The sequence below is a fragment of the Stigmatopora nigra genome, chromosome 14 (genome assembly GCF_051989575.1).
Source record: "Stigmatopora nigra isolate UIUO_SnigA chromosome 14, RoL_Snig_1.1, whole genome shotgun sequence".
Lineage (NCBI taxonomy): Eukaryota > Metazoa > Chordata > Actinopteri > Syngnathiformes > Syngnathidae > Stigmatopora > Stigmatopora nigra.
Window position 1 is genome coordinate 4,921,261 of NC_135521.1, and position 27,752 is coordinate 4,949,012.

Below are 27,752 nucleotides of genomic sequence, written 5' to 3' on the forward strand. Positions count from 1 at the left end.
TTTTTGATCAAAACTCTCAGGATGGTTTATTTCTATTAAAAACAATGCCATTTATTATTTGACATTTAATTTCTTTATGATGGGTGCAAAATATGACCAGGTAAACTGTACAATGAAACAGGTTGTGGGGAAAAAAAAGAATAAAATAAAATAATAACTGCTGCAGAGCAAAGGTGCGCTCGCTTGGGATGTAGCGATTTATCAGTAAAATAATCATTAAAACTACACTGGATTTAAAGAGTGTTATGATGAACAAATGACTGATTATACATAAAAGCCTAAATGAAACTGGAAACTGTTTACATTGCGTTTAATTGTATCAACTACAATTTCCTTCAAAACAACTATTCGAACTGTTTAGTGAAACAGACCCTGCATAAAATAACACCACACCCATTCATCATTTTAATTGAATGAAAGAGGACAAAATGTAATATCAGTAATACATTGTTAGTGGAAAATTTGCTTGAGATTGGATGTTCTCCATAAATCTTGACTATGTACAGAAAAACAATATTTATTACAATACATTTTATTTACAGTTTTTTTTGGGGGGCCTTAAATTGTCCCTGTCGTCTCTGTCAATCATTTTCGCTGTTTAAATATGGGATGACAGAATTTTTAGCCTGATTTTCCAACCGAGATTGGTAGGAAAAATCAAGTATCTGGAATAATGGTAAATAGCTGATGGATTCTACAAAGTCATCAGCACTTTTCACTCATTTTTGGGTGAAGCAGACAGTTCAAATTTAGGGAACCGGACCCCCACTTTTGAGCCACTATCATTGCTAGACGATGAGGACAATCTCGCTTTGGGGGCGGCCAATGACACACCTGCGCTACCCTCAACTCCCGCTTCGCCACCTTCGCCGTACGTGACTTCGTACGAGCCCTTCGACTTGGAACCGAAACCTCCGAATGTTCCAAACTTCAACTTGCCTTTCTTTCCCTTGACCTTTGGTCCTTTTATGTCTACCGAAATATCACTGCCTTCTGCTTCGAGATGTCCCGACGGGGCAACAACCGCAAGTCCGCCTTCGTCGCTATGAGAGGACGAGCGATGTCGGGACTTCTTGAAAAGATCCAGTGATGCCGACTTGCTTTTGGGTGAAACGCTGAGTCCAGCATCACCCTCGAATTGTAATTTTCCTCCTCCGGTACTCAGTTCTACGTCAGGACCCCGAAGGTCTCCTGCACTTCTGCCCTTTGCTTTTGATTTGCCAAAGAAATTGGGGATCCTGACCTTTAACTTTCCTTCACTTTGCCTGATTTCTGGACTGGAAGCCGTAAGATCTTGAGAGCCGCGAAGCTCTCCGCTAGCTGAAATGTTCATTGCAGCTTTTCTAGCATCACCCTCTTGGCCCTCGTACTGCGGTTTATTAAAGCCGAACTGCGGTATTTTGAGCTTGGGAAACGTTACTGTACCTTCGGGATATTGAAGGCCTCGAAATGCGCCACCTACGGGCGAAACAGTGATGTTTGGCAAGCTAAACTGCGGAGTCTTTAATTTCGCATCTGAGCCTTCGAAATGAATATTGGAACCCATCGAATGAGAATCTTGTAACCCGACGGCGGGGGTTTCCAACGCCTCAGAGAAAGATGCATCACCTTTGACTTTATGGGATTTGAGATCAAGTTCTACGTCAGGAAAATAGAGCTTCCCAAAAATGGGCTTTTTCACTTTGGTTGTATGGACATTGATGTTAGATGTGCCTGCTGTTACGTCTATACCCGGTGTCTCTAGGTCAATATCATGTTTCTTTCCCTTTCCCGTCACTTTAGGGAGTTTGAATTTGCCCTTCTTGCCCTTTATGCTGACATCTACATCAGGATATGTCAAATCGCCTTTCAGACTTGGACCTTCGATCTCGGGAACTCTAACGTCAAGACTTGCGTCCATTTCAGGGCCCTCCACTTTTGGACCTGTGAAGCCAAATTGTGGTATTTTTAATTTAGGGATTTCAAAGCCACCCATTGAACCTTTGGTGTCAATACTTGGGCCTTTGATATCCATTCTTGGACCTTTTATTTCACCCTCAACACTCGGCATGGACAAACCTACATCGCCTTTGGCACCTTTCAGATTGAAATCAGGCATAGAAATGTTGGGTCCTGAAATTTTGGGCATCTTTAATTTCCCTCCCTTGATTTTTCCACTGGGACTATCAATGTCAAGATCTGGTCCTTCAATGTCCACGTTTAGACCTTTAATATCCAGATCAGCTTTTGGGAGGTTTACGTCAATTTCTGGACCTTTCAGTTCCAACTCGGGGGCCTTGATGTCAATATTAGCCTTGGGAAGGTTGATGTCAGGGCCTTCAATTTTTGGACCTTTAAAGCCAAATTCTGGCATTTTGATTTTTGGCATTTCAAATCCTCCCTTGGAGCCCTTAATGTCAACTTTTGGACCTTTGATGTCAATTTCTGGGGCTTTAATGTCTCCCTCAACACTTGGTAGTGACATATCAACATCACCTTTAAGTTTAGGGCCTTTCAAATGGAAATCGACATCAGGCATTGAGATGCTGGGTGATGTGATTTTTGGCATCTTGAATTTCCCTCCCGTGATCTTTCCACTGGGACTTTCAATGTCAACATTTGGTCCTGCTATGTCCATCTTTGGACCTCTAATATCCAAATCAGCTTTTGGGAGACTGACATCAAGTTCAGGACCTTCAATATCAGGACCTTCTAACTTGGGACCTTTAAAGCCAAAACCTGGCATTTTCATCTTGGGCATTTCAAATCCACCTTTGGGGCCTTTGACGTCAATTTTTGGGCCTTTAATATCCACATCTGGTGCTTCAATATTTCCCTCAATATTTGGCCCCGAAACATCAACATCTCCTTTGAGTTTTGGACCTTTTAGGTGTAAACCCATGTCTGGCATTGAGATTTTTGGCATCTTCAAATTGGGTCCCTTGATCTTCCAGCCTGGACTGCCAATGTCAACATCTGGTGCTTCAACATCGAAATCGGGACCCCTGATGTCTAAATCAGCTTTTGGGAGGTTGATATCAATATCGGGGCCTTCCAGTTTTGGACCTTTGAAGCCAAATTCAGGCATTTTCATTTTCGGCAATTCAAATCCAGCCTTGGGGCTCTTTATGTCCATTTTGGGGCCCTTGACATCTATTTCTGGTCCTTGAATATCTCCCTCAAAATTTGGTAGTGACATATCAACATCACCTTTGACTTTAGGCCCCTTTAGTTGCAGGTCGATATTTGGCATTGTGATGTTTGGTCCTGAGATTTTTGGCATCTTGAATTTTGGCCCCTTAATTTTTCCACTGGGACTTTCAATGTCGAGAGATGGCCCTTCAATGTCCACTTTTGGTACCTCAACGTTAAAATCAGCCTCGGGTACTTTGACGTCAATACTGGCGCTGGGACTGCCAATGTCTACATCTCCGCTCCCCAGTTTTGGGCCTTTGAATCCAAATTGTGGCATTTTGAATTTAGGGAGTTCAAATCCACCCGTAGAGCCCTTAACATCCACGCTTGGGCCTTGCAAATCTACTTTCGGGGCTTTTATGTCTGCCTCAAAATTAGGTACTGACAAATCTACGTCACCTTTGACACTGGGACCTTTGAAGTTGAAATCAGGCATGGAGATATTTGGTCCTGAGATTGTAGGCATCTTGAATTTGGGTCCCTTGATCTTCCCACTGGGACTTCCAATGTCAAGATCAGGCGCGTCAATGTCCAATGATGGTCCTTTCATTTCTAAATCAGCTTTAGGGAGATTTAGGTCAAATTTTGGACCTTGAAGTTCAACATCGGGGACATTGATGTCAATATCAGCCTTGGGAATGTTGATGTCAATTTCAGGGCCTTCTAGTTTTGGACCTTTGAACCCAAATTCTGGCATTCTGATCTTGGGCATTTCAAATCCAGTTTTTGGACCTTTAATGTCAACTTTTGGGCCTTTGATGTCTCCCTCTATTTTTGGTGCTGACATTTCAACATCACCCTTGAGTTTGGGACCTTTCAGATTGAGATTTACATCAGGCATGGAAAAGTCAGGGCCTGATATCTTTGGCATCTTGAATTTTGGTCCTTTGATCTTACCGCTAGAACCGCCAATATCAAAATCTGGCCCTTCAATGTCCATCTCAGGGCCCTTAATGTCTAAATCGGCTGCAGGAAGATTGAAATCAACTTTTGTGCCTTTAATGTCTACCTTGGGCACATCAATATTAGCCTTGGGCAAGTGGATGTCAACATTTGCACCCTCCAATTTTGGGCCTTTCAAGTGTAAGTCTGGCATTTTCATTTTTGGGAAATCAAAACCGGCTTTAGGACCTTTAACGTCAACTTTGGGTCCCTGGATGTCCACATCAACTTTTGGTAGACTCAAATCAACGCCTGGCCCATGGAGATCCACCTCTGGAGCTTTGAGATCAATACCAGCCTTGGGAAGGTTGATATCAACATTTGGTCCCTGCAGTTTTGGCCCTTTTACATCAATGCTTGGTACTTTTACAGATACATCGGGCTTTGTAAGCGACACATCAGGCATTCTGAACTTTGGCATTTTAAATTTCTGTCCTTTTATCTTGGGGCCAGTTACATCTAAATCTGCATCCAGTCCTTCCATGCTGCCAGTCTTCCCTTTGATGTTGAGATTTCCTTGTGGCTGTTTCAGATCAATTTCTGGGGTCTTTATCTTTGGACTCCGAAAACCAAACTTGGGCATTTTGAATTTACCTTTTTTGGTGCTAATTCCTGGGAGATCAATATTAACATCTTCCACATCTAGTTCAGCTTTTGGCAATTGAATATTCCCTTCAACTTTGGGTCCTTTGATTTCCATTTCTGGTGCTTTTATCTCTCCTTCAACATCTGGTAGTCCTACATCCATGTCACCTTTGATTTGAGGACCTTTAAGATTGAAATCAACACTTGGCATGTTAATATTTGGACCTGAGATTTTGGGCATCTTCATTTTGGGTCCCTTTATTTTCCAACCTGGACTTCCAATGTCAACATCTGGTATTTCAACATCTAAATCTGGACCTTTTATGTCTAAATCCGCTTTGGGAAGATTGATGTCCACCTCAGGACCCTCTACTTTGGGGCCTTTAAATCCAAACTCTGGCATTTTGATTTTGGGCATTTCAAATCCACCTTTGGGGCCCTTAATGTTAACTTTTGGGCCTTTGAGGTCCACTTCTGGGACTTCAATGTCTCCTTCAACTCTTGGTGCTGATAGCTCAACATCCCCTTTGAGTTTAGGGCCTTGCATATTGAAATCCAATGTTGGCATGTTGATATTTGGACCTGATATTTTTGGCATCTTTAATTTTGGTCCTTTAATTTTCCAGCCAGGACTCCCAATGTCGAGATCTGGTACTTCAACATCTACATCTGGACCCTTGATGTCTAAATCAGTTTTAGGGAGACTGACATCAACGTCAGGAACTTTGACATCAACATTTGCTTTTGGAAGGTTGATGTCAACATCAGGACCTTCTAATTTGGGACCCTTAAAGCCAAATTCTGGCATTTTGATTTTGGGCATTTGAAATCCAGTCTTAGGTCCTTTAATGTCAATCTTGGGGCCTTTGATATCAATTTCCGGAGTTTTCATATCTCCCTCAATATTTGGACCTGACACATCCACATCCCCTTTGAGTTTAGGGCCTTTCAGATGGAAATCCATATCTGGAATAGAGATTTTTGGCATCTTCAAATTGGGTCCTTTTATTTTCCAGCCTGGACTGCCAATGTCAACATCTGGAGTGTCAATATCTAAATCTGGACCCTTGATGTCTAAATCAGTTTTGGGAAGATTGACATCAATATTGGCTTTTGGAAGATTAACATCAGGACCCTCGAGTTTTGGGCCTTTGAAGCCAAATTCTGGCATTTTAATTTTAGGCATTTCAAATCCAGCTTTGGGACCTTTAATGTCAAGTTTTGGTCCTTTGATATCCACTTCTGGTACTTCAATATTTCCCTCGATATTCGGCACCGAAACATCCACATCTCCTTTGAAATTTGGACCTTTTAGATTGAAATCTATTTCTGGCATTGAGATGTTTGGTTTGGAGATTTTGGGCATCTTCAGATTCGGTCCCTTGATCTTCCAGCCTGGACTGCCAATGTCAACATCTGGTACTTCAACTTCGATATCTGGACCCTTGATGTCTAAATCTGCTTTGGGGAGACTGACATCCACATTTGCTTTGGGAAGATTGATGTCAAAATCAGGACCCTCCAGTTTTGGACCTTTAAAGCCAAATTCAGGCATTTTGATTTTGGGCATTTCAAATCCACCCTTGGGGCCTTTAATGTCAACTGTTGGGCCTTTCAGATCCACTTCTGGTGCTTCAATGTCACCTTTAACTTTTGGTACAGATACATCAACATCCCCGCTGAGGTTAGGACCTTTTAGATGTAAATCTAGTTCTGGCATTGAAATGTTTGGCATTGAGATTTTGGGCATCTTTAGTTTAGGTGCCTTTATTTTCCAACCTGGACTGCCGATGTCGACGTCTGGTACTTCAAGATCTGGACCCTCTATGTCTAAATCAGCTTTGGGGAGATTTACATCAACTTCAGGGACACTGACATCAATGTTGGCCTTTGGAAGATTGATGTCAACATCAGGACCTTCCAACTTGGGACCTTTTAAGCCAAAACCTGGCATTTTGATTTTGGGCATTTCAAATCCACCTTTGGGGCCTTTAACATCAATTTTTGGTCCTTTGATATCCAGTTCTGGTGCTTCAATGTCACCGTCAATATTTGGGACCTTAACATCCACATCTCCTTTGAGTTTTGGACCTTTTAGGCTGAAATCTATATCTGGCATCGAGATGTCTGGTTTGGAGATTTTTGGCATCTTCAGATTGGGTCCCTTGATCTTCCAGCCTGGACTGCCAATGTCAACATCAGGGGCATCAACATCAAAATCTGGACCCTTGATGTCTATATCAGTTTTGGGGAGACTGACATCAACTTCAGGACCTTCTAATTTGGGACCTTTAAAGCCAAAACCTGGCATTTTGAATTTGGGCATTTCAAATCCACCTTTGGGGCCTTTGACGTCAATTTTTGGGCCTTTAATATCCACTTCTGGTGCTTCAATATTTCCCTCAATATTTGGCACCGAAACATCAACATCTCCTTTGAGTTTTGGGCCTTTTAGGTGTAAACCCATATCTGGCATTGAGATTTTTGGCATTTTCAAATTGGGTCCCTTGATCTTCCAGCCTGGACTGCCAATGTCAACATCTGGTGCTTCAACATTGATATCTGGACCCTTGATGTCTAAATCAGCTTTGGGGAGATTTACATCAACTTCAGGAAGATTGATGTCAACATCAGGACCTTCCAACTTGGGACCTTTTAAGCCAAAACCTGGCATTTTGATTTTTGGCATTTCAAATCCACCTTTGGGGCCTTTAACATCAATTTTTGGTCCTTTAATATCCAGTTCTGGTGCTTCAATGTCTCCTTCAATATTTGGTACCTTAACATCCACGTCTCCTTTGAGTTTTGGACCTCTCAGATTGAAATCTATATCTGGCATTGAGATGTTTGGTTTTGAGATTTTTGGCATCTTCAGATTAGGTCCTTTGATCTTCCAGCCTGGACTGCCAATGTCAACATCTGGCAATTCAACATCTACATCTGGACCCTTGAAGTCTAAATCAGCTTTGGGGAGACTGACATCAACTTCAGGACCTTCAATATCAGGACCTTCTAATTTGGGACCTTTAAAGCCAAAACCTGGCATTTTGAATTTGGGCATTTCAAATCCACCCTTGGGGCCTTTGACGTCAATTTCTGGGCCTTTAATATCCACTTCTGGTACTTCAATATTTCCCTCAACATTTGGCACCGACACATCAACATCTCCTTTGAGTTTTGGACCTCTTAGATTGAAATCTATATCAGGCATTGAGATGTTTGGTTTAGAGATTTTTGGCATCTTCAAATTGGGTCCCTTGATCTTCCAGCCAGGACTGCCAATGTCAACATCTAAATCCGGACCCTTGATGTCTAAATCAGCTTTGGGGAGACTGACATCAACTTCAGGTACTTTGACATCAATATTTGCTTTGGGAAGATTGATGTTCACATCAGGACCCTCTACTTTTGGACCCTTAAAGCCAAATTCTGGCATTTTAATTTTAGGCAGTTCAAAACCACCTTTGGGGCCTTTAATGTCAACTTCTGGTACTTCAATGTCTCCTTCAATATTTGGTACTGAAACATCCACATCTCCTTTGATTTTAGGACTTTTTAGATGGAAGTCCATTTCTGGCATAGAAATGTTTGGCATTGAGATTTTTGGCATCTTCAAATTGGGTCCCTTGATCTTCCAGCCTGGACTGCCAATGTCAACATCTGGTGCTTCAACATTGATATCTGGGCCCGTGATGTCTAAATCAGCTTTGGGGAGAGAGACATCAACATTTGCTTTGGGAAGATTGACGTCAACATCAGGACCTTCAAATTTTGGACCTTTAAAGCCAAATTCAGGCATTTTGATTTTGGGCATTTCAAATCCACCCTTGGGGCCCTTTATATCAATTTTGGGACCTTTGAGTTCCACTTCTGGTGCTTCAATATCTCCTTCAACTTTTGGAACTGAGACATCAACATCCCCTTTGAGTTTAGGTCCTTTCAGATCAATATCCAGATTTGGCATGGTGATGTTTGGTCCGGAGATTTTTGGCATATGAAATTTCGGTCCCTTGAGTTTCCAACTTGGAGAATCAATGTCAACATTTGGCTTTTCAATGTCTATTTGAGGTCCTTTGATGTCCAAATCCGCTTTGGGAAGTGTCACATCAACATTTGGGCCTTCCAGGGTTGAACCTTTGACACCAAACTGGGGCATTTTGAATTTTGGAAGTTCAAATCCGATGTTTGGACCTTTGATGTCAACATTTTTACCTTTTATATCAGGAGCATTGATATCACCCTCGATGTGTTTAGTGGAAAGATCCACGTCTCCCTTTAATTTGGGGCTTTTCAGATTGAAATCCACGTCTGGAAACGAGAGTTTGGGCATCTTGAATTTTGATCCTTTTATCTTTCCACCAGGACTCTGAATGTCAATATCTGGTCCTTCAATGTCCACGTGAGGAGTCTTAATATCTAAATCAGCTTTAGGGAGATTGATATCAACTCCTGGGACATTGACATCTATTTTGGTCTTTGGAAGGTTAATGTCAAAGTCTGGACCCTCCAGTTTTGAACCTTTAAAGCCTACGTCTGGCATTTTTATTTTTGGGAAATCAAGTCCAGCTTTCGGGCCCTTGATGTCAACTTTAGGGCCTTTTATATCCACTTCCGGTACTTCAATGTCTCCTTCCACTTTTGGTACTGACATGTCAACATCTCCTTTGAGTTTAGGACCTTTCAGATGGAAATCTACATTAGGCATAGAGATGCTTGGTCCTGTGATTTTTGGCATCTTGAATTTGGGACCTTTGATTTTTCCACTGGGACTGTCAATGTCAACATTTGGTCCCTCAATGTCCACATTCAGGCCCTTCATATCTAGGTCGGCTTTGGGGAGGTTTACATCAACTTCTGGACCTTTCAGTTCAACCTCGGGGACCTTGATGTCAATATTACCCTTGGGAAGGTTGATGTCAGGACCTTCAATTTTTGGACCTTTGAAGCCAAATTCTGGCATTTTGATTTTTGGCATTTCAAATCCACCCTTGGGGCCCTTAATGTCAACCTTTGGACCTTTGATGTCAATTTCTGGGGCTTTAATGTCTCCCTCAACACTTGGTAGTGACATATCAATATCTCCTTTAAGCTTGGGGCTTTTTAGATGGAAATCCACATCAGGCATGTGGAATTTAGGTCCTTTGATTTTCCCAGTGGCACTGCCAATGTCAACATCTGGTGCTTGAATGTCTAACTCAGGGCCCTTAAGGTCAATATTAGCCTTGGGGGGAGTTAAGTCCACATCAGGACCCTCCAGTTTTTTACCCTTGAATCCAAAGTCTGGCATTTTGAATTTTGGTAATCCAAAACTGGTCTTGGGACCCTTAATCTCCGCTTTTGGACCCTTGATATCAACATCTGGTGCTTTTATGTCTCCCTCTATATTTGGTTGACCAATATTAACATCACCTTTAATTTTAGGGCCTTTCAGGTGCAAATCCACATCGGGCATAGAGATGCCTGGCCCTGAAATCTTCGGCATCTTGAATTTTGGTCCTTTGATCTTACTACTGGGAGTATCAATATCAACATCAAAATCGGGTAGATTGATTTCTGTTTTATGGCCTTTCACATCCAAATCCACTTTTGGAAGTTCAACGTCAGGGACTTTGACATCAATATTGGTCTTTGGAAGATTGACGTCAATATTAGGACCCTCTAGTTTTGGCCCCTTGAAGCCAAATTCTGGCATTTTGATTTTCGGCATTTCAAATCCACCCTTGGGTCCCTTAATGTTCATTTTTGGACCTTTGAGATCCACTTCTGGTGCTTCAATGTCTCCTTCAAGTTTTGGTACAGATAAATCAACATCTCCTTTGAGCTTGGGACCTTTCAAATGGACATCCATCTCTGGCATTGAAATGTTTGGCATTGAGATTTTGGGCATCTTTACTTTTGGTCCCTTTATTTTCCAACCTGGACTGCCAATGTTCACATCTGGCAATTCAACATCTACATCTGGACCCTTGATGTCTAAATCAGCTTTGGGGAGGCTGATGTCCACCTCAGGACCCTCAAGGTTTGGACCTTTAAAGCCAAATTCTGGCATATTAATTTTAGGCATTTCAAATCCAGCTTTGGGACCTTTGATGTCAAGTTTTGGCCCTTTGATATCCAATTCTGGTGCTTCAATATTTCCCTCAATATTTGGCACCGAAACATCAACATCTCCTTTGAGTTTTGGACCTCTCAGATTGAAATCTATATCTGGCATTGAGATGTTTGGTTTGGAGATTTTTGGCATCTTCAAATTGGGTCCCTTGATCTTCCAGCCTGGACTGCCGATGTCAACATCTGGTACCTCAACATCGATATCTGGACCCTTGATGTCTAAATCTGCTTTGGGGAGACTGACATCAACTTCAGGACCTTCAATATCAGGACCTTCTAACTTGGGACCTTTAAAGCCAAAACCTGGCATTTTGATTTTGGGCATCTCAAATCCACCCTTGGGGCCTTTGACGTCAATTTTTGGGCCTTTAATATCCACATCTGGTGCTTCAATATTTCCCTCAATATTTGGCACCGAAACATCAACATCTCCTTTGAGTTTTGGGCCTTTTAGGTGTAAACCCATATCTGGCATTGAGATTTTTGGCATCTTCAAATTGGGTCCCTTGATCTTCCAGCCTGGACTGCCAATGTCAACATCTGGTGCTTCAACATTGATATCTGGACCCTTGATGTCTAAATCAGCTTTGGGGAGATTTACATCAACTTCAGGAAGATTGATGTCAACATCAGGACCTTCCAACTTGGGACCTTTTAAGCCAAAACCTGGCATTTTGATTTTTGGCATTTCAAATCCACCTTTGGGGCCTTTAACATCAATTTTTGGTCCTTTAATATCCAGTTCTGGTGCTTCAATCTCTCCTTCAATATTTGGTACCTTAACATCCACATCTCCTTTGAGTTTTGGACCTCTTAGATTGAAATCTATATCTGGCATTGAGATGTTTGGTTTTGAGATTTTTGGCATCTTCAGATTAGGTCCCTTGATCTTCCAGCCTGGACTGCCAATGTCAACATCTGGCAATTCAACATCTACATCTGGACCCTTGATGTCTAAATCAGCTTTGGGGAGATTTACATCAACTTCAGGTAGATTGATGTCAACATCAGGACCTTCCAACTTGGGACCTTTTAAGCCAAAACCTGGCATTTTGATTTTGGGCATTTCAAATCCACCCTTGGGGCCTTTGACGTCAATTTTTGGGCCTTTAATATCCACTTCTGGTACTTCAATATTTCCCTCAATATTTGGCACCGACACATCAACATCTCCTTTGAGTTTTGGACCTCTTAGATTGAAATCTATATCAGGCATTGAGATGTTTGGTTTAGAGATTTTTGGCATCTTCAAATTGGGTCCCTTGATCTTCCAGCCTGGACTGCCAATGTCAACATCTGGTGCTTCAACATCGATATCTGGACCCTTGATTTCTAAATCAGCTTTGGGGAGACTGACATCAACTTTAGGAACTTCAATATCAGGACCTTCTAACTTGGGACCTTTAAAGCCAAAACCTGGCATTTTGATTTTGGGCATTTCAAATCCACCCTTGGGAACTTTGACGTCAATTTGTGGGCCTTTAATATCCAGTTCTGGTGCTTCAATGTCTCCTTCAATTTTTGGTACCTTAACATCCAAATCACCTTTGAGTTTTGGACCTTTCAGGTTGAAATCTATATCCGGCATAGAGATGTTTGGTTTGGAGATTTTTGGCATCTTCAGATTGGGTCCCTTGATCTTCCAGCCTGGACTGCCAATGTCAACATCTGGTACCTCAACATCGATATCTGGACCCTTGATGTCTAAATCTGCTTTGGGGAGACTGACATCAACTTCAGGACCTTCCAATTTTGGACCTTTCAGGCCAAAACCTGACATTTTTATTTTGGGCATTTCAAATCCACCCTTAGGGCCCTTCACATCCAGTTCTGGTGCTTCAATGTCTCCTTCAATATTTGGTACCTTAACATCCACATCTCCTTTGAGTTTTGGACCTTTTAGGTTGAAATCTATATCAGGCATTGAGATGTTTGGTTTAGAGATTTTTGGCATCTTCAAATTGGGTCCCTTGATCTTCCAGCCTGGACTGCCAATGTCAACATCTGGTACCTCAACATCGATATCTGGACCCTTGATGTCTAAATCTGCTTTGGGGAGACTGACATCAACTTCAGGACCTTCCAACTTCGGACCTTTTAGGCCAAAACCTGGCATTTTGATTTTGGGCATTTCAAATCCACCTTTGGGGCCTTTGACGTCAATTTTTGGGCCTTTAATATCCACTTCTGGTGCTTCAATGTCTCCTTCAATATTTGGTACCTTAATATCTATGTCTCCTTTGAGTTTTGGACCTTTTAGGTTGAAATCTATATCTGGCATTGAGATGTTTGGTTTGGAGATTTTGGGCATCTTCAGGTGGGGTCCCTTTATTTTCCAACCTGAACCATCGATGTCGACATCTGGTGCTTCAACATCGATATCTGGGCCCTTGAAGTCTAAATCAGCTTTGGGGAGACTGACATCAACTTCAGGACCTTCCAACTTGGGACCTTTTAGGCCAAAACCTGGCATTTTCATTTTGGGCATTTCAAATCCACCCTTAGGGCCTTTAACATCAATTTTTGGTCCTTTGATATCCACTTCTGGTACTTCAATATTTCCCTCGATATTTGGCACCGAAACATCCACATCTCCTTTGAGTTTTGGACCTTTAAGATTTAAGCCCATGTCTGGCATTGAAATGTTTGGCTTTGGGATTTTGGGCATCTTCATTTTTGGTCCCTTGATTTTCCAACCGGAACCGTTAATGTCAACATCTGGTACTTCAACATCTAACTCTGGACCCTTGATGTCTAAATCAGCTTTCGGGAGATTGACATCAACTTTGGGGACCTCAACATCAATTTTGCCCGTCGGAAGATTGACATCAACTTCAGGACCCTCTAGTTTTGGACCTTTAAATCCAAATTCTGGCATTTTGATTTTGGGCATTTCAAATCCACCCTTGGGGCCCTTTATATCAATTTTGGGACCTTTGAGTTCCACTTCTGGTGCTTCAATATCTCCTTCAACTTTTGGTACAGATACATCAACATCCCCGCTGAGGTTAGGACCTTTTAAATGTAAATCTACTTCTGGCATTGAAATGTTTGGCATTGAGATTTTGGGCATCTTTATTTTTGGTCCCTTTATTTTCCATCCCGGACTGCCAATGTCAACATCTGGTACTTCAACATCTACATCCGGACCCTTGATGTCCACATCAACTTTGGGGACGTCAACATCAATATTAGCTTTGGGAAGATTGATGTCAAAATCAGGACCTTCTAGTTTTGGACCTTTAAGTCCAAATTCTGGCATTTTGATTTTGGGCATTTCAAATCCGGCCTTGGGGCCTTTGATGTCAACTTTAGGGCCTTTCATATCCATTTCTGGTGCTTCAATGTCTCCTTTTACTTTTGGTACAGATACATCAACATTCCCTTTGAGTTTAGGACCTTTTAGGTGTAAATCCATGTCTGGCATTGAGATGTTTGGCTTTGGGATTTTGGGCATTTTCAGTTTGGGTCCTTTTATTTTCCAACCTGAACCATCAATGTCAACATCTGGTACTTCAACATCTACATCTGGACCCTTGATGTCCAAATCAACTTTGGGGATGTCAACATCAACACTGGCATTTGGGAGGTTAATTCCCACATCAGGACCCTCTAGTTTTGGACCTTTAAATCCAAATTCTGGCATCTTGATTTTGGGCATTTCAAATCCACCTTTGGGACCTTTGATGTCAATTTTTGGGCCTTTAATATCTACTTCTGGTGCTTCAATATTTCCCTCGATATTTGGCACCGAAACATTAACATCCCCTTTGAGTTTTGGACCTTTTAGATGTAAATCCATGTCTGGCATTGAGATGTTTGGCTTTGAGATTTTGGGCATCTTCACTTTTGGTCCTTTTATCTTCCAACCTGGACGGTCTATGTCAACATCAGGTAATTCAACATCTAATTCTGGTTTTGTAATGTTTACATCAGCTTTGGGGAGACTGACATCAACTTCAGGAACTTTGACATCAATATTAGCCTTCGGGAGATTGAGATCAACGTCAAGTCCCTCCACTTTTGGTCCTTTAAAGCCAAATTCAGGCATTTTCATTTTTGGCATGTGGAATCCAGTCTTTGATCCCTTTATGTCAATTTTTGGGCCTTGAACATCAATTCCTGGTACTTCAATGTTTCCTTCAACTTTTGGTGCCGATACCTCAACATCCTCTTTGACATTAGGACCTTTTAGATTTAAATTCATGTCTGGCATTGAGATGTTTGGCTTTGGGATTTTGGGCATCTTCAGGTGGGGTCCCTTGATTTTCCAACCTGAGCCGTCAATGTCAACATCTGGTACTTCAACATCTAACTCTGGACCCTTGATGTCTAAATCAGCTTTGGGGAGACTGACATCAACTTCAGGAACTTTAACATCAATATTGGCCTTTGGAAGATTGATGTCAACATTAGGACCTTCTAACTTAGGACCTTTAATACCAAAACCTGGCATTTTGATTTTGGGCATTTCAAATCCACCCTTGGGGCCTTTAATGTCAACTGTTGGGCCTTTAATATCCACTTCTGGTGCTTCAATCTTTCCTTCAACTTTTGGTCCTGATACATCGACATCCCCGCTGAGTTTTGGACCTTTAAGATTTAAACCCATGTCTGGCATTGAAATGTTTGGCTTAGGGATTTTGGGCATCTTCATTTTTGGTCCCTTTATTTTCCAACCGGAACCGTCAATGTCAACATCTGGTACTTCAACATCTAACTCTGGACCCTTGATGCCTAAATCAGCTTTGGGGAGATTGACATCAACTTTGGGAACCTCAACATCAATTTTGGCCGTCGGAAGATTGACATCAACTTCAGGACCTTCTAATTTTGGACCTTTAAGTCCAAATTCTGGCATTTTGATTTTGGGCATTTCAAATCCACCCTTGGGGCCTTTGATGTCAACTGTTGGGCCTTTAATATCCACTTTCGGTGCTTCAATCTTTCCTTCAACTTTTGGTCCTGATACATCAACATCCCCGCTGAGTTTTGGACCTTTAAGATTTAAACCCATGTCTGGCATTGAAATGTTTGGCTTAGGGATTTTGGGCATCTTCATTTTTGGTCCCTTGATTTTCCAACCGGAACCATCAATGTCAACATCTGGTACGTCAACATCTAACTCTGGACCCTTGATGTCTAAATCAGCTTTTGGGAGACTGACATCAACTTCAGGAACTTTGACATCAATATTGGCCTTTGGAAGATTGATGTCAACATTAGGACCTTCTAGCTTATGACCTTTATTGCCAAAACCTGGCATTTTGATTTTGGGCATTTCAAAATCAGTTTTAGAGCCCTTGATGTCCATTTTTGGGCCTTTGAGATCTACTTCAATGTCTCCCTCAACTTTTGGAGCTGATACTTCAACATCCCCTTTAAGTTTTGGACCTTTCAGATGAACATCCATTTCTGGCATTGAGATGGTTGGCTTTGAGATTTTGGGCATCTTTAGTTTAGGTCCCTTTATTTTCCAACCTGAACTATCTATGTCAACATCGGGTACTTCAACATCTACATCTGGACCCTTGATGCCTAAATCAGCTTTGGGGAGATTGACATCAACTTTGGGGACCTCAACATCAATTTTGCCCGTCGAAAGATTGATATCAACTTCAGGACCCTCTAGTTTTGGACCTTTAAATCCAAATTCTGGCATTTTGATTTTGGGCATTTCGATTCCTCCTTTGGGGGGGCCCTTAATATCGACTTTTAGACCTTTAGTGTCCATGTTGGGAGCTTTGATTTCTCCCTCAATATTTGGAATTGTGACATCCAAGTCACCTTTTGTTTCGGGACCTTTCAGATGGAAATCCACGTTTGGCATGTTAATATTTGGATCTGAGATTTTAGGCATCTTCATTTTGGGTCCCTTGATCTTTAAACCTGCGCCTTCAATGTCAACACCCGGTGCTTCAATCTCAAAATTTGCACCCTTAATATCTACGTCAGTTTTGGAGACACTCATATCTCCTTTGGGTACTTTGATGTCAATATGAGCCTTGGGAAGGTTGACATCAACTTCCGGACTCTTGAGTTTTGGAGTCTTCATGTCAATTCCTGACAGTTTAATATTTGGAGTCTCAAATCCAGCCTTGGGACCCTTAATGTCAATGTTCATTTCTGTGCCTTTCACTTCAATCTGAGGTGCTTTGATATTTTTTTCCATACGTTCTGATGACACATCTAGTTGACCTTTGACTTTGGGACCCTTCAGATTCAATCCCACGTTTCTGCCATCTCCTTTTAGTCCTTCGACGTCTACCTTTGGACCCTGGATTACCACGCTATCGGCTATTTTTACATTCCCATCCATCTTTGGAGTTGATATATTCACCTTTCCTTTCACCTGAGGACCCGTCTGATTAATCTCAATGTCATGTGGATTCACTTCAAAATGTGAACCCTTTGTCACGTGTGATGTTATATTTACCTGAGGCATGTTGAAATCCCCCTTTTTCTGCTGAAGATGAAAACCGGGACCGTGAGCGTGATAGCCTTTAGTTTCAATGCTGACGGACGTATTGGCAGAAGGACTTATCGATTGACTTTTACCCCCTGCAATACCTCCACCGATGGAGACGCCGGGAACACGAATGGAGCCAGATTCGGTTAAAGTAATGTTCGGCCCTTCCCTGCCTTCTGCTTTTTCTGTGGATGTCACAAAAATTTGTCTTCCCTTGTCTGACCCGGAAGCGTGAATTGACCCTCCGTTCTCGTTATCGCTGGTGAACACCTCACCGGTTCCCATCCCTCCCACAAAAACGTGCCTACTACTACCAGTGTTTGAACTTTCCTTTAGCTTGCCTATCTCCAAATGTCCACCTTCAACGCCAACTATTCTGGATGGGCTCCCGTGTGAAATTCTTATCCCTGAAGAACTATCCCCCGATTCTAGCTTTTGCCCCTTGAAATCTGGGCTGGAAAATTCAAGGTTTTCGCTTATGCCCACCGGCATATCCACAGTGTAAGTGGTGATGCGACGTGTGACTGTCGTGATGGTGCTGCCGTCGCTACTCGTGCTGCTGTGCCGCTCCGTGCGAACGTCGACGCCTTCTGCCAAGTCTTCGGACTTGAGTCTCGGTTTGATCTTCTTGGTGTAAATCCTTTTATAGTCCTCATCGTCTCCACTCTGAAAGTCATGGAAAAGAGGGTGACTTTTAATGGATTTACGAGTGGATTAGAAATCAGAGGTTTCTTCAAAATGCTTACGAGAACGATGTCTGGACTGGCGCTTCCATGCTTTCCCTCCCATGTCAGGGTGCCCATTGGGGAACGACATGGGGTGCTCAAGGGAGAGCAGCATGGGGATTTGTCTTTATTCTGTAGTTTCAATCCAACCTTGTGACGGTTAAGTGTCTTCAGAAGGTCGGCTGTTTCTTCTGAGCTCATGTTCTCAAAATAGATTGTTGCACCCACAATCTGGTCACCTAATGAAATGAAGAGTTTGGGTAAGAACTCTAAAAAGTGGATTTTTTTGTCCTTTTCGTTCCGCTTTATAAATAGGAGAGTTAATAAAGTCATAGAGGCAAAAGATACCTTCATATACTTTCCCAGATCGTGCTGCGGGTGACTCTCCTTTCACTTCTTTGACAAAGATCTCTCCTTCACGTGTCTGTTCAATGGTCAGGCCAGTTTTATCTGGACCTTCCCAATCTGGAAAAAGCACTTCCCTTGTTTCCTCTTCTTCAGCCATCTGAAAATATGGACACAAACAATTGTAGTGAGATGGCAAGTTTGAAAGCCTTTTTTTAATGTTGTAAAAACTAGCTGTAATACCTTGTTTTGTTTCTTCTCTGTTCAAGCCCTGACAGGAAAAAAAAAATGCCACTCCCTGGTTTTCCTGCACAACAAAAATATGATTAGAAAATATTATTCTTCAATTACACACAGTCAAAAAAAATAAAACATTTTATCCCATTCCAGAGAATATGCTTACATCTCATACGTTTCTCTTCATTGCATTGTAATTCAAACAATTTGACATGTTGGTTCATATGACTAACACTAGATGGAGGTAAAATCCTTTAAGATCACTTGCAGAAAAGCAGGAATTTAAGAAAGATCCAGGTGAAAACTTAATCCTGAAGAATGGCATCTGCCAAGTGTCCCTGATCTTGTCATCTTAAAAATATGAACTCAAATAAGAACAGTATTCTTAACATGACATCCCAGTACCACACCCTAAAGGCACACACTAACCATAGACTAACTATACACAGGGCCTCAAAAACTGTATTTTGTGACCTGTTGGGTGTGGTCATTGACATTTTGTTCCTGTACACAGTACTCCACGGATTATACTATACCATCAAACCACGATTGAGAGCAAATAAACTTGGATTTAACGTGCTTGTTTGTTTATTGAAGTTGATAAAAGTTCAATTCACTAAACAGTACTCATATAAGTACTTTTGGAATGTGAAAGTCGGCCAAAAAAAACAAAACAAGACCAGAATTAGTGATTACAACATACAACATTTGGATTATTATAATTGATAGACTGCTTTAATAAGAGAATAATCAGTCGGTATTTTTTTTTAAATAATGCCTGCATTTACCATAAAGAAAATAATAATGAAAAACTAGCGAGAGAATGTTTACTCATTGTTCTGATTTCAACTCCTACTTCAAAATTCCTCCTACATTCCTTCTAGTTATTATCACTTGAAGTATGTTGAACTTAAACTAATATTTTTCTAAATATTGTACTTATGTTTAGAACAGTATCTATACCCTATGTACATATATTAAAAAATAAAATAGGAATCATAATGTTAAAAAAATAGTCAGTGCTGGATTCCAAGTATTGGAAAGTATTCCAAATATTGGCCCCAAAACAGCTGTTATCACAAAAAATAACAATAATTAGGGTCCTCAAGTATAATTAGGCCAACCTGATTGATCTTCTAACAAAATAGCATGCTTTCACATTGCGCAATTTCGAGAATTTCCTCCAACTAGGATGACTGCATACCAGCATCGCTAGCAAGTCAAACACTATCCGAGTGCACATAACATGCAATAAGCCCATAAACACATCCATTTTAAGATTGGCCCCGTGTGAATGAAGGGATACGAAATATGCATGCTATGCTTTGAGATAATATTAATCCACCACTCCAAATAGAAAGTCACACCAGCTCTGGGGGGGTCAATGCGCCAGCAAATACAGTGCAAAGGGGGATCGTATGGAAGATTATGTCTACGAAACGGAGGAGGCATCTGCAACCTGATCCTGCCCCTCTGTTTTTCCACAATTTGTGTCACATGTTAACTCGACTGAAGCTTGGGATATCAATCTTAGTTTTCCAAAGAAGAATTGAGAATGCTCCACCAGGAGTTGTCAATGTACGCCTCTTCACTAAAAGGCACTCCGTACACACTTGGCAAAAATAGCCGACAAGCATGCCGCATGGCCTTGTAATGTTTTGCTTTGCGTGCCTGACATTGCACCGTGGCCATTCCATTTCATGTATTATGAAGGGGTCGGTGCAGGTTGAAACACTATAAAAAATGAGAAAATCTACTGCTTTTTCATCCCTTCTTGTTCAAGGTTCATTTAATCAACAATTCCGTCCATATTTGTTTGTTTAATGCTGCTATTTGTGCACTTTATGTGGTTGACTAGACATTATGTTGACTAGTTATTTATTTATTATATATTTATTAGTTATTGTTATTATTTATTGATTTTTCATTTCTATTTGTTGGTTGTTGGTGATTTGTGCAATTTTGTGGTGAAGCTTTGCATCTCATTATACTTTTACAATGACAATAAAAACATAATAATTACTATTTATATGTTGTACTGTTTCAAAAGTATTTGATTTTAACGATATTGCACAAAGTTTAGCTAGAGAATAGAGTGCATGAAAGAGTGGATGAAAGGAATTGCTTGGAGAATGTCACTTAAAGAGTTAACTGTAGAGAGAGTGAGAAAATACACAGATGAGCAGTAATGCAAATATAGCACATGGTTATCGCAAGAGTCAGCTCTGAGCCAAGTGAGAGTTAGTTGGACTGCAAAAAGCACTTCAACTCAACTCAGCTTGACTTATTACGCCCAAAATCATCCAAAAGATCCAAAAGGGGTTCAAAAATGTCATCAAAATATAGCAAAATATTGATCATATATCGCTATCTTTAAAAATGTAAATAACAGTACAATCAATTAAAAAAAACAGTCATAAAAATAATAGTTATAAATAAATATTACAAGAAAATTATGATGTTAGAATATATTGAAAGATTGAGATGGGGCCGTTTTATTCATTCTTTTTCTAAAGGTTTGCAGGGGGTGCTGGAGGCTATCCCAGCTGACTATCCTGAATTGGGCAAGGCACAAGGAGACAGACAACCATTCACGCTCACACTCATAACAAGATGCAAGTAAGAGTGTTCAATCAGCCTACTCTGCATTATTTTGGGATGTAGGACGAAACCAGAGCAACCAGGAAAAAACCCACGCAAGCCCACTTGGCATCAAACCCTCAACCCGAGAACTATAAATCTGACGCGCTAACTACTTGGCCGCCCTAAATCAAATCTAAAAAGGTCGCATAATTCCACGCTAACATTTCTCAATGAATAAGCTTGTTGTGTTCATCATAAGACAGACAAACAGTCGCCAATCGTTAATAATGCGTTCTTCGTTCTCCTTTGGCGCTCCGTCGCGTATCATAAAACGACAATTATCATTCCCTATAAAAGATGGGGAGATCCATTCATCACAAATTAAAATACATGTAAAGGCGTCTAGTGAATTTCGATGAATCTCGCTTTGACTAAAGAACATATGGAAGAATCTTCCCGCCTCTTTTGCGCTCCAAAAGAATAAATCATCCCACACTGTTGGCGTTATGAGCTTCTTTCATAAGAAGCGGAAAGGGGGTTTCGAAGACCCCAACAGGTGGTGGCTGGGGGAGGAATGAGGGGGCACGAAGAGGAGAAAACCAAGTGCAAAAGGATCGGGTTTCTGATCCACTTAGAGTGGCGAAAACGTTATCTGGATTCTTGCAACAAATATTCCGGCACCCTTTTTTTGCTCCCTATCCGCATAATGGGGGGCTGTTCTGAGGTCACGGTGACAAGTTGGCCGTGGGGTGCAAAAATGGGAGGGACGGATGGTGGGAGCCCAAGTTTAGCGCTACTTCACTGACCAGTAACAGATGTCACAGGGATTTCCTTTTTGACAATATGTCAAGGACAATTACCTCGGATAGCTCAAGCCAGGCCGAGGGCTTCAGTACGATGCGTTGGTTCTTGGTTTCTTGACTTCTGTTGACAGAGAAGTAAACAAGATTAGGGTTCACTTATCGTAGTAAATCCCAATTCAATTGCAAACGGCCATAAAGCATAAGAAAGAGTGGTGATTAATTCAATAGTTTCCGTATTGGAATGGAAAAATTGACTTCCCAAACACTGTTTATGGCTTAAATAATACCAGATTAGTTTGGTTGAACACACACACACACACATATGCAGATGTGCCATTTTTTTCTCCCCCATTTTTAAAGTTGTACTTGTTTTTTAGGCAATGTTGATTTGTTTTCTTGCTGTAACTTGTCCCAGCTCTCGCATGACTAGCTCAGATTGTTACTTCAGCCCACTGGCACATTTGGAAACAAAGCCTGGTCTTTGTTTCGGCAGAGTACAAACAGGACTAGACTCAATGTGTGTAAAGGCAAGCATCTACCAGTGAGAACATGCCCTTCGGAATCATTTCTAAGCGACACACTGAGCAGCCCTATCATTAACTTTCTGGCTTCCTGAGCCATCCTGTTCACAAAAAAAACGTTGATATTTTGGGCCTCTTGAACAACTTGATCTTCTATAACTCATTTGAATGCCACTCAATTGTCCTTTTGTTTGCGTAAGACCTGTCACACAGCAGCTGTGCACACTTTGCAACCCGCACGTTCATCACAGAATTACGATCACGGACTTTGGGTCCTATTTAACCAACAATCAAATTAAACGGTACCGACATTATTAACGTCTTGACAAAAACTGTACACAAAACAACATTTGCTGGGTGTGTTGAAACATAAAACAGGGCGGCTTGACTTCAAAGTATAGATAAAAAAAAAATCCCAACTCAAGTCGCACCCATTTTTACCCACAAGGTGACCGCACGCCCACGCGTGAACACCAACAGTGGGCAAACAAACAGGAACACGTTTGAAGAGAAGACGACGCCAGAGTTGAGGAGGCAGCTCGCGTTGCTTCACCCCTGCTACGCTCGCAGAGGGAGAAAGAAGCTGGGCGCGAGGCCCCACCCAGGCCTCCAGTCGTACACATTCCTTGATCGAGACGTGGAGCCAGCTGGAAGGGAGCCCAGCCTCTCCCCGCGCTGACTAACTCAACAGAAATGTTCTCTTTCTGCCTGACTCGGACTCCATTCTGTACTAGGCCAGTACCCACGGTGAGGCCCCCCCCCCCCCCCCCAACATGCAGGTTCTGCTTAGATAAACAAGAACACGGCAAACATTCAAACATGCTACTTTCAACCTAGAGCACACTTTCAAATCCCAGGTTAAAAAAGGGAAAACACATCTGCGCCAACAGTGTAAAAGAGTAAAAAAGTGTAAAAAAAAATCTGGCATTCAAGTCAGTTTACGTCAATTTGATCGCCAAAAGTCATCCGGCGGTGGTGTGACCGTGGTTACGGCTCAAGTCGAAGTGAGGAAGCTGCTTTATAGGGTTTGGCAAAGAGCGGGATATAAAGGCTGAGAAGAAAAGAGTGAAGAAAGAAGGTCGCAAATTCTAGTCAAACAGAATGGACTCCCTGTTCTCTCACATTTTACAGCCAACGGGAGAAGGCCTGGCTTCCCTATCCTTTTCCGACGAGCAGATAGGCCACGCGTGCGTGTGACGCATGTGAAAGGAATGCACGTCCAGACCGGCAGTTCAACGTACAGAATCGCAGCCCAGACCGCAAGTCCTGAAGGAGAACAAAGTCTGCTGACAGAGCCTAGCTCGCACGCTACTTATCAAAAGCATTTGTGAGAAGACGTTGGAGGAAAAAAAAGGAATGGAAAAAGACAGGAGATCCAGAGAAGGGACATCATTAAAGAACAAGAGTTATTATATGCAGGCAAAGGTTTTCATTGTTTTCTCTTGCATCCCTGGCTGGATAGGAGAGGTGGGAGGACCTCTGATTGAATTTCCTCTCCTGAGGTGGATGTGCGAGAGAGAGGGTGTGTTTCCTCCAAAACACTAAGACTTGATTCAGAATGCTTGCTTTTATTGGACCAATTCCATACCGTCAGTGTCCCCGGCATTCGCTTTAGCGCAAAAAAATCCCAAACTAAAAACGAGATGCTATGTACATGATCCCAAGCAGCATTACGCACTTGGTAATTAAGTCGGGATTGCTTTCGGTCCATCACAGCTGCCAAGAACAAGTGCAAGTCCGTTCTTAGGCTGAAAGAGCACAAGGTGAAATGAGGGCAGAATTGCCAGCATACTTTCAGATGGTATATTTATAGTTATTGGACTCGTTGTACCATGCGGACAGTCTGGAAAACAAGACGCGGAATACGCCAGGGGGGGAAAAAAACCTGAGCTGAATCGTATTTCAGATTGCATGGGAAAAAAAGGTAGACCTAACACCTGTGCAGGTAAAGGCAAAGCGCTAATGTTTGCAGTTGATTAAAGCAAAATTGGAGATATTTTCGTCCACTGGTTGGACTTTGAGTAAAAATCCAGAATTAGGTTGTATCCGAATTATCTTAGTTTTTCGATAATTATCTGGCCACGCCTGTCAAATCACACACAAAACCTACAGACATTTCAGAGACGATGAAACATTCCAAAACTCAAGCAGTGGACGGACAAGAAGGGAGTGGCTGCACAATGAATTGTCTACGGACTGTCTAAAAACTTCACACGCTATGGTTACATGTTTATATGCAGCGGGAGAATTTGTAAACTCTAGTATCTGCTTGTTTAATTCCTAGCCCTCCATCTAAAGTACACCTCAGAGTCAAATCCAGAATGTCCCAATGTAAAATGTTGTTGGACTCCCTAGTATTATCATTTGTAAAAACGTTATGGCGCAATTGCTGCTGCCCCCATCTTAAAAGTTTACAGTATATCAAGTCAAGCACATTGTGGTTGCCTTTCCACAAGTCCACCCTCCTATCAACAATCCAACAGACCCGACAGAGGAAAAGGAAGAGGAAACGCGCTCGAGACCACTTTCTTTCCGTCCCACCCGGCTCACGCTGCCATGCCAAAAGACAACAACGCAGAGCAGGTGGTGCCTTTGGGCTGGGGATCATTCAAAAACCTCAAATTGATTCCAATGGTAAAGTTGGGGGGTGCAGTTTAACTGCCATTGACGGCGATAGATTTCAACAGCAGGGGTCCAATCGTGTGGCTCGTTCCCGCCTTCTGGTGTCAATTTAAAGTACCGTATTTCCGTACTATAAGACGCGCTGAGCCTGTGACTAAGACACATTTTTATTTATTTATTTACCAGCGTTTGTTGTTGTTTTAAGGCTATGGTGTTTATTTAGTCACTTTATCTTCATTTTACTTTAACATATGTTTGTTATAGGTTTCTGATTTTATAAAAACTATTCAAAACTGACATACTAGTGTTTTTAGTCAGTAGTTTGCCACGAGTAGATGTCCAATCTGTTTGTTGCTGCCAACACTGCCATCTCAAATAGATTGGACATTTACTCCTAGCAACCAATCAGTTAAATTATCTTGTGGATTGAGTCACAAAGCTAGTTATTGCTTGTTCTGAGGTCTAGCATTCTAGTCTGAGATGTAGAGGAATTTATAATAATGCAACGTATAGTGCTTTTTGATGAAAAAGATTGAATGACTTCACATGACTCAAATTTGTCGTCTCTCTGCCAATTCATTCCTAAGCGACGCAAGAATTGAAACATACGCCGGCGAGTCTTTCGCAACCATTTAGTCACAGCCAATCTGTGTTGCATATATCATTTTCATTCACACCGTGCAGGTACCTGCACAACACAGGCGTTCCCTTATACCGACGCTGCTTACACAATATTTCGCAGCTCATTATATGCCAGGGATGACATTCTTAAGAGAAAGAAAGACCCTCATAGTCCTAAAGAAGCGCTCACAGCTTGTGTCACAATCAATCACCACGACAGCAGCAATTTGAGAAAGCCAGATCTTGGGAAACTTGGCTAGTGCACGATAATGGCGACTGAGAGTTTGCAAAGAACAACTGTACGCTGAAATGGATTTAGGGTGTGGCAGGAGGGAGCTTGGCGGGTCAGTTAACTGAACACGTTGACATTTTACTCTTTGCTCGAATACTACCAACGATGAGTGACTCCTTGGCACAGTTTTTTTTTCCTTTTGGAGTGAATTTGATCCAGATGACGACGACGACGGAATTATGAAACGTAGCTGGGACGATGTGGAAAACTTTGAAGTAGATTGATTTGAAACTTCTGGACACAGGAAGAACATCTCGGTCAGAAACGTGCAAAGTCTTAGCTCCCCATTTCTGCTCGAAACCTGGTTTCAATTAGCTTGTCTTTCCAAACCACTGCATTCCATTACTCCCCTCGTCTCCCCTCCCCTGCTCCGCCCATCCCCCTTGCCGACTCCCTCCTCCGTCCTCCCGTTTCCCTTCTTCCTCTCAGGCCTTCTCCCCTCATCTCCCCAAAGCGAGCTTACGAGACCCCGGAGAAAAGACCCAAAATGTTTTTTCAAAGTTAAACTACCAGATCATCACCAGAGACATTTTCTTTCAACTCCATGAAAAACATTTCCTGACAGTTTTGCAACCCCAAAGTGGCCTAGAAGTTGTTGTTTTTTTTAAAAAAATGTCATTTTAACGATTCTTTACGATTTAAAGACAACCCAAATGAAAATAAGTCAAAGGATTTTTGGAATATTTAGTTGGGATTTGCCATAAAATGACTGTGTCAACTTTTCTAGCATGGAAATTTAGGCTGGAAAAAATAAGGGTGTGCCTCTGTGGGGAGGAGAAGAACACAGGGAGGGAGGAAAGAGGGGGTGGGGGGGTAGTCAGAGGCAAAGGAGAGGAATCCACACCCAGGCTGCTTGCATGGCTGTGTGACTTTTCTTTTTAAAACTCCCCATTGCATGCTGGCCTTTACTTTGAAAAGCCATCGCAAAAACTGACTCTTATCTCGAAAGGCATTCCTCGACTGGACTGTCACCAAGTGTGAGAAATACTTCAATCCTGCTCGCAAACCACGTTTTGACAGAAATAGACACAAATTAAAATCTCTATTTAAATTCATGTCGAAGCTTTTGACCAACACTGCTACGCAGTTAAAGAAAAAATTAAAGTGCGCAAGTCCAATTCCCTGCATTCATACGAAGCCAACAGGTACACACCCACTTTTAGAACCTGTTTCATTGTAACTTTAAAAAAAAAAAAAAGGAATCTTCACAAAGTTTAAACCTACTTTTCGGAAAACAAGCACACAAATATGAGTTAAAAAAAATCTCCACCTAAATCCCCCGCCCTCAATGCCATCTGAAATATGACGGGAATGCCGAACTGTCAAGTATGTCATCACGACGGCTGTTTTTTTTTCCGAATGACTTGAAGCAAAACTGACAGTCAGAACAAACTGGCATGCAAAACGTTTTAAAACAAGTTTTTTTAAAAAAAAAAAAAGTTTCTCTACCTGTGCGCAAACGTTGCGCCCGAGAAGCCTCACACAAGCTTGAGCATCCTTGAAAACGTTGCGTGTCGCTTTCCTCTTCACCTCAGCCCAAGAAGAGCACTTCACAACTTTAATGTGATGAATTTGATCACGTCTTCAACTTTTCGATCGAGCCAAGTTTCCAGGGCGTTTTCTTCCTCCCTCTCTTCACTCTCCCTCCACTCTCTCTCTCTCTTTCTCTCTCTCTCTTTTTGCTGAGTTGATTTCAACTTTTTTTTCTTCCTTCCCCGTGTG

General features: G+C 41.8%; 1 protein-coding gene across 2 annotated transcripts; it reads right to left on the reverse strand.

Moving 5' to 3' along the window:
• ahnak (AHNAK nucleoprotein) lies at positions 1-27,752 on the reverse strand. 2 transcript variants are annotated; one of them, XM_077733024.1, is made up of 7 exons: positions 27,480-27,749; positions 22,032-22,095; positions 18,595-18,658; positions 18,355-18,511; positions 18,028-18,245; positions 11,425-17,947; positions 1-8,049 (listed from the first exon to the last, which is right to left on the reverse strand). In XM_077733024.1, the coding sequence occupies exons 4-7, from the start codon at positions 18,509-18,511 to the stop codon at positions 716-718; spliced, it is 14,232 nt and encodes a 4,743-aa protein (XP_077589150.1). In that variant the 5' UTR covers positions 18,595-18,658; positions 22,032-22,095; positions 27,480-27,749; the 3' UTR covers positions 1-715. The 2 variants fall into 2 exon arrangements, with proteins under 2 accessions (XP_077589150.1, XP_077589149.1); XM_077733023.1 differs by having other exon boundaries at positions 1-17,947; positions 27,480-27,752.

Bases quoted from the DNA above. Each gene is read 5' to 3' on its own strand.
- ahnak (XM_077733023.1), bottom strand. From the start codon at position 18,511: ATGGCTGAAGAAGAGGAAACAAGGGAAGTGCTTTTTCCAGATTGGGAA. The intron at 18,246-18,354 runs GTATCTTTTGCC...TCATTTCATTAG, and splicing joins ATCTGGGAAAGTATATGAAG to GTGACCAGATTGTGGGTGCA. The intron at 17,948-18,027 runs GTAAGCATTTTG...CATGACTTTCAG, and splicing joins CCAGTCCAGACATCGTTCTC to AGTGGAGACGATGAGGACTA.